This window comes from Propithecus coquereli, unplaced genomic scaffold, assembly GCF_000956105.1.
Source record: "Propithecus coquereli isolate 6110/MARCELLA unplaced genomic scaffold, Pcoq_1.0 Scaffold487, whole genome shotgun sequence".
In the NCBI taxonomy this organism is placed as follows: Eukaryota; Metazoa; Chordata; class Mammalia; order Primates; family Indriidae; genus Propithecus; species Propithecus coquereli.
Window position 1 is genome coordinate 665,204 of NW_012150696.1, and position 7,699 is coordinate 672,902.

The 7,699-nt window shown below is 40.6% G+C and overlaps 1 protein-coding gene across 1 annotated transcript in view; it reads right to left on the minus strand.

Annotated features, from left to right (window-relative positions):
• Nucleotides 1-7,228, minus strand: part of LRP6 (low density lipoprotein receptor-related protein 6) — a 189,547-nt gene extending 182,319 nt beyond the window's left edge. The window contains exon 1 of the mRNA XM_012655785.1: nucleotides 7,021-7,228. Within this exon, the coding sequence (XP_012511239.1) occupies nucleotides 7,021-7,075 (55 nt within the window). The 5' untranslated portion in view covers nucleotides 7,076-7,228. The remainder of the gene's footprint in view (nucleotides 1-7,020) is intronic.
• Nucleotides 7,229-7,699: the final 471 nt, after the last annotated feature.

Sequence of the window (7,699 nt, forward strand, 5' to 3'; positions counted from 1 at the left end):
TGTGGGCTAGAGGACAGTGGTGTCATCCTAGCTCGCTGCACCTCCAACACCTAGGCTCAAGCAATCTTCCTGCCTCAGTCTCCCAAGTAGCTGGGACTACAGGCATATGCCACCAAGTCCCAGTTAATTTTTTTCATTTTTTGTAGAGACAAGGTCTCACTATGTTGCCCAGGATGGTCTCAAACTCCTAGCCTCAAACAATCCTTCAGCCTTGGCCTCCCAAAGTGTAAGGATACAGGCATGAGTCACTATGACTGGCCTATATTCCATTCATATGAAATATTCAGAATAGGTACATCCATAGAGGCAGAAAGTAGAATCATGGTTACCAGTGGCGGGGGAAGGGGGAATTGGGAAGTGACTGCTAAGATACATGGGGTTTTTTTTGCAGGGTGATGAAAATGTTCTGTAATTAGATAGTGGTGATGGTTATCTTGTGAGTATACTAAAAACTGGAATTTAGACTCTTTAAAATGGAGATTTTTGTCGTATGTGAATTATATCTCCACAAAACCGAATCAAAAAATTACTTGAGAATATGAATTACGTTATTAATGCAATAGTTATATCCTGAAACCAGAAAACAAATTATACAATCCACACTTCAAATTCAACCTTAGACATAAACATGCTGATTTTTTTCTGAGTAATCTGTTTAACATATCTAATCTGTACTAAGAAATCTTTATAATAGTTAAAATTTATAACTTAAGTATGTCTAATAAATGAATTGAGACAATACACAAAATGAAGCTCCAAATGAGACTATATAAATGTCATGAAACCTCACATCTTTTTATATTACTTTAAATGTAAAATTAACAATATCCAATATGTGCAAAGCTCTGGCATACGGTGGTATATAAAGGGGAAAAAAACTATACTCGAGAAACCTTTCATCTAAGGGCTATTTCTTCATTAGCATAAATCAAGAATGTTACAAATTAAGACCAAACAATGTGTAGCTTAGAGTTCATGCTAATGAAGTTCGGCGGTCAGCTTTCTCAGGTTTGCAAAATATAGTATCTTTAAACTGGATATACGACTATAGAGTACTTACATTACACCTCCCAATAGGGTAAGCCAATAATGAGGAACACTTTGATTCCTATAATCCTTTACTCGGTGCGGTTTGGGTCTAGTGTGATAAAACAATGAATAAGACCACCAGAGAAAATAGCCTCCTGTTCAAACATACATGTGATATAGGTACAGTTTTCCAATGTTTCAGTAACTATTTTCCTGAAAAAAAAAATGACTACTGCTGATCATATTCACCTCTGCCTTTTTATTAAGAACCTCACCAATAACTCTAGGCTGGGGGTCAATTATAACTTACATAACTAAATGCAGTTTTTTGCCTAACGATATTTCATTCCACATCCCCAATATCCTCCTGAAATTAGTTCCAAACTATCCAAGCATTTACACATGGTCCTTCTGAGCAAGGTATCACAGAAACTAAAACTAACAAGTTATATTACAGCTAACAGGATCACGGCAACAAAGTATCAATAATTTTCACCAGAGTCCGAGCACATTTTAATATTTTCTAGCCTCGTGCCTGAACAGCTTGACCCTTTTATGAGAATAATTACTGCTACAAATAACATAAACAGCTTGAGAAACAAAAACATGTGCTACTACTATCTAGTAACAGTGTTTTCCTTGCATGGACAATTTCTTATACAGTACATGAGAAATTGTATTCTAAAATAAATAATTTTAAGGGCAAATAACTTGTTCTTAGGTTGCTTAGTCCATGTATTTGACTAAATTTCAAATTTATTCACATTGAACCTGACACAGTGGCTCATGCCTGTAATCCAAGGCTCTGGGAGAACAAGGCCAGAGGATCACTTGAGGCCAGGAGTTTGAGACCAGCCTGGGCAACATAACGAGACCCCATCTCTACAAAAAATTTAAAAATTAGCCGGGCATGCTGTTGCACACCTGTAACCCTAGCTACTCAGGGTGCTGAGGCAGGAGGGTCACTTAAGCCCAGGCCGGAGTCTGAGGTTGCAGTGAGCTGAAACAACAAAGTTATTCACATGGAGCAATGTTTTATTCATTAAGATGAGGCTTATTTTACAAAAGATAAACATGCATACAAAAAGTGAAACATGTAATGCAGAAACTCAGTATAGCATCTATTGATTATACTGGGAGAAGTCCACCAATTCAATAATTTTAGTTATTGTAAATAAATAATACAATTTCTCAATTAGAGAATGTTTTGATAAAATTATTTTGCCCATCCTTAACTCTTTAATAAGTAAATAAGTATCACAATGAACTATCTATTCTCTAGCTTATTTAATAATAATCATCACCTAAAAAGTGTTATGGTTGCAACCCTTTAGAAGGTAAAATAAATTCAGTAGTGGCCATTCTATTTTACATAAAACAAAATAGAAAATGTCAGAAGTAAAAGTATTTCATGGAGCTTTTATTTCAGTCACAGAAGAGTCAAAAAAAAGTTCAAAGACCACTAGCCTAAAACTGTCAACTGCCAAAAACAGTACTTAGCACACAGTAGACACTTAAAATGTTTTACCAGTCTTTCCCGAGCATTAATATTTCTTTTAATTTGGCCATGTTAACAATGACAACCATTTATTCAATGTCTACTATTAACTGTGCACTGTATTACCCCTTCACATCTCATCACTTCTCAGAAAAATCTTGTAAGTTGCTATCCCCATCTAACAGGAGAGGAAATTAAGGCTAAGTAACTTGTCCAAAGCTACATTAAGTGGCAGAAGATTCAAACTTTGCCTGTTTGACAACAAAGCCCATACCTTTCTGCTATAGCACCCTTCTTTATAATCTTCTCCAAATATAAACTTTAGACAAAATTTCCATGATGAAAATGGATTTTTCTCAGAGTACTTACCCATGGCCTAAATAGCACTACAACCTGTCTTACTTGTTTTTCCAATATGTTCAAAATATTCAAACAAAAATACAAGTTCTCATAAAATACTTTCCAGTTATGTATCCCTTCAGAGAATCTCCGTTGATATTCAAAAAAGTACTTTTGATAGCCAAAGCATGTATAAAGACACAGTAGTTCCATGTGACACATTGAAAAGCCTCCAATTAAAGCAAAGAAAAATATTCTCTAAAAAACAGAACCATGGGAAATCAGTTAGCCCTTCTGGTAACAACAAACTAAAACCTTAAAGTTTCATAACCAAATTATTTTCTAGCCATATGAGCAAACCTAAGGCCAAGTAAGTAAGTAGGGATAAAAATACAAGATTGAACTATATGAAATTGCCACCAAATAGCAACAATTCACATGAATCAATCTAATACTTAAAGAATTAACTAGCCTAAGTTCTCTCCAAGTGTGGTTCTTTGAACAAAGGTTCAACAGAATGTTAAAAGGATTTATGAAAAAATTAATTGTCAAGTTTGGGAAATATTGTGTTAAATAAAGTTAAAACTGGTCCTTTACCTCAGGACTTCTCAGGGCCCTTAACATGTTAACATGAATTATGAATTTCCAAATAAAGTGTACAGAGATTAAGTGACCTGCCCAAGGTCACGCAGCTAGCTAATGGCAAACTTAGAGCCATAACCTAATTCTGATTCCCATTCCAAAATTCATTCTACCTCCCCAAGAGTTTATAACACATGATTTTAAAGTAAAAAGCTTTATTAGAAATATAAGATGGGAAACACTAGTGTTTGTTCTGACAGTATTTACCACCATCCTACCAAAGCAAAACAAAGAAGTAGCAAAGAATTTTCATATAACAAAAGCCTTCTCAAAAAAAAGCTAAGGTGTGGTATTTACACAGATTATACATACTCATGATATTCCAATTTATACACCTATCAAAAATATTTCCTCTAGAAAATCAGATATAATTTTTTCTCATTAGTGCCTGAATGGAACTACGAGAGTGGTGAGAATGGCAACCTAAATTGTGAGGTCCATTAGAGCAGAGAACATGTCTGCTCTGCTCTCCACCGTACCAGAAGCTGATATACAGTAGGTATTACATACATATTTGCTAAAAAATGAATACTAAATCTCCGTTCTACCATTAATTCGCTATAGAATCTTGATCAAGTTATAATAGCTCTGAATCCGAGTTTCCCCACTCGCAAATAAAGTGGTTAAAGTCGAATGGTCAAGATACCCTTCACCTTTAAGAATTCACGGCTCTTATAAATTAAATCTCAAATCTCCAGCATTTGAGGATACGTTCATAAACAATCAAAAATTGTAACAAAAAATAGTATTTGCAAAGCACTTTACATTCATCACTTCATTCAATACACCCAATAACTCTGTAAATTAGGTATCATTACCCATATTTTACAGGTAAAGAAACTGAGATCCAGGCCAGGTGCATGGCTCACACCTGCAATCCTAACACTCTGGGAGGCCAAGGCGGAAGGATTGCCTGAGCTTAGGAGTTCAAGACCAGCCTGAGCTTAGGAGTTCAAGACCAGCCTGAGCAAGAGTGAAACCCTGTCTGTACAAAAAATTAACTGGGCTTGGTGGCACGTGCCTGTAGTCCCAGCTATGCGGGAGGCAAGAAGATTACTTGAGCCCAGTAGTTGGAGGTTGCAGTGAGCTATGATGACACCACTGTACTCTACCCAACAGAGCAAGACTCTGTCTCCAAAAAAATAAAAAAACTGAGATCCACAGAAGTTGACCAGAGCAGAACCATAGTTACAATATAGTGAGCTTTAAACCCAAGATTTTGGTGTTGAAACTCCCAAATCTTTCCATTACACCCTGTCACCCAAAGGCAGAGACAGGAATGCAGCACTATTGATAACAGCATTCTCTGGCTTTCAGCTATTGATTAAACAGGGCTACCGGACAAATGTTCTCCCAAACTCTTACATAACCAAACATCCAATGTTAAAGCTCCAACTCTTCTGTGAAGAAAAATTATCTAAAACCAACAAATCAATCACATTTTTCTCCTTGGAGTCCAAGGTTCAGTAAGTATCATTAGTATAACAGAGGATGACAATATTGAGGAGTGAAGAGAATCTAAATTATGAACAAAAAAAGACACTGTTAGTACAAGCAATATGCACTCACTGTTAAGTACAGTACTGTTAAATACAAAGACCACCTTATACCATTATTTTGCTACATTTAAAAAGAGAGCTCCACTTTTGACAACTTTGCTTGTGGAAATGAGACAATTTAAACTATTACCTCTTCTAGGTCTTGTTACATAACATACTTCAAAACAGTACTGCAAGTGCAACTTCTCTAAACTCCAGTAATGAACAAACCCAACTCTGGAATCAATCCCAGTGTTAAAATAAACAAACAGTATTTACATCACACTCCTCCCCTACAAGAAATACAACTGGGTAATCAGAAGCACCCCAAATTATAGATTTAGATTTCCCCAAGTCTCTAACCAATCAGGTGGTTCTCTTATTTGTTAGCTCTATTAACCTTCTGTCTTGAAATAGATACATAATTCTTAGGTCAAACATAATTGTTTCTCACAGGTATAACAAAACCCCTTTCAATCGTGTATACTATAAAATAAACAGATACTATTAAACCTAGCAAGCACATAACACTGCATTAAATTCTCTGCCATGAAAATCAAATGAACACTATCTGTCTGGGTTTTACATATGGAAATAGTTTGGAACATGCTCACAGTAAGTCGTAATTATTACGTATAAGTCATATATCATGCAAACAGGATAATGATTACAGAGTAACTAAAAAAAAAAAATTCCTCCTCCTCAAAAAAAAAGGTCACTCTCATCCAAAATATATAATACTGTACACACAGAAATGACACACCTGTCATAAGATCATTAGTTATTATCGTGTTCTGTAAACTTCGCAAGTTTTGGCAGACTTAACAAAAGTTTAGCTTGTTAAATACCTAAAAATCTACAGAGACTCCAGTGGTCCCACAACTGAGAAGAACTGACCGTGAAAATCAGTGAGAATTTCAACAAAACCAAAACTACAAGCCGCTGCATCAAGCAATGCTTAAATTCCTCCACTGGTAAATGTTCAATAGCATCAGACTCAACTTCAACACTAACAAGTTTAAGAAGAGCTATCAAAAATCATGTGGGCCAGTCAAAAATCCTTGTGAACTGTCACAAAATAAAAGTCACAACATATGTGTCAGTTCTGTAGTCCAATTCTAAACATCGCAGGACCATCGAATTTAAGCGATTCCCAGAGCAAATTATCCAGAACAGTCTATGTTATTTACCAAAGTGCCAAGCAGCCCCACGGGGTGCACGGCAAAAGGTGATTTAGGTCCCAAGACCGGCTACCCTTCACACAAGGATGACTCTCCCACTTGGTGCCAACTGTACACTTGCATACTCCGAAAATAGGGGAAAGCCCTGCATACCAGAGGTTACAAGGGCAACGTGTCTATTTTATTATGGGCTGAAACCCAGAAGATTCCCAAAGCTGAAAGTCTCGACCTACAACCCCAGAGTCACTTTCCAACTGCGCTCTCACCCACGATCATTACATCCCAAACGGAAGCCAATTATTAGTTGTAACAAAGCCCAGAAAAATTGGGAGAGGGCTTTAAAAGTTCACCTAAGAGACCCGGAAAAGGGGGGCTCCGAGGGAGAAGGCCAACGTTAAAGCATCTTGGGCTCAAACATTTTAAAAGCCAAAATACGTACAAAGCCCCTTTTCCCTGATGACTCCAGACAGAAAGTGGCACACGGACACTCAGTCATTCCGAAAGAACGGGGTGCCAGGGGTTCACAAGGACCGGTAGCCCGGACTGAGGCTCCGATCTCTCCAGACAAGGTCTGGAAAGCCAGGCAAGGGTCTGCATTGTGGCCAGGCGGTGCGCACAGCCCCTGCTCCCGGGCCCCTTTCTCTCTCTCCTTCCCCACGACCAGGCCTCTCCTCGTTCCTCTTCCCCTTTTCCCTCCCTCCCCTCCCCCAAACACACAAAACAAGGCCACCTCCCCCCAAATCCCACCAACTTTCCTGTTCCTCCCCCCCTCACACACACACACTCTTCCTACCTCTCAGGAGCACACAGAAACTGCAGGCCAGGAGGCTTCTCAGGACGGCCCCCATCTTCCTTCTCGCGTTCTCTCCTCTCACCGGCGAGGGGCGGCCAGAAGAGGGGGAGGCGAGGAGCCGGGGCGGCCGCCGCAGCAGCAGGTCTGCACGCTCATGCTTCCCAGCTTCCCAGACAGAGAAGAAAGAAAGGAGCACGTCAAGGCTCCGCGCGCGCCGCCGCCGCCCTCCCTAGCGCGCCGCTCTGCCCCGGGCTCGCGCGACGCCAGCGTCTGCTTCCATCCCGCCGCCTCCTCCCCCGGCGCCCCGCTTCCCCCGCGCAGCTCCTCATTCAGTCTCTTCCTCTCGCGCAGCGGCGCAAGGATGCGGCGCAGGGATACGGAACGCCGCCGCCGACGCGGTCGTGTCCCTGCGCGCGGGCGAGCCCCCTCCCTCGGCGCTGCCTCCCGTGCAGTCAGGAGGAGAAGTCGGGGGCCGCGCGCATAACCTCCACGTGGAGACCCCGGGAGATGGGCCGGGCCGGTAGAGGCGAGCTGGAGGAAAAAAGGCCTCCCGGCGGCGCATTCCAATGGGATTCTTTCCCGGGCCGGCCGCTGCGGCGCCCCCCCCGCGGAGGACGTGAAGCGACGCCGAAAAACATTGGAGCCGGCGTGGTCGGGACTACTTTCTGCGGCTCGGCCG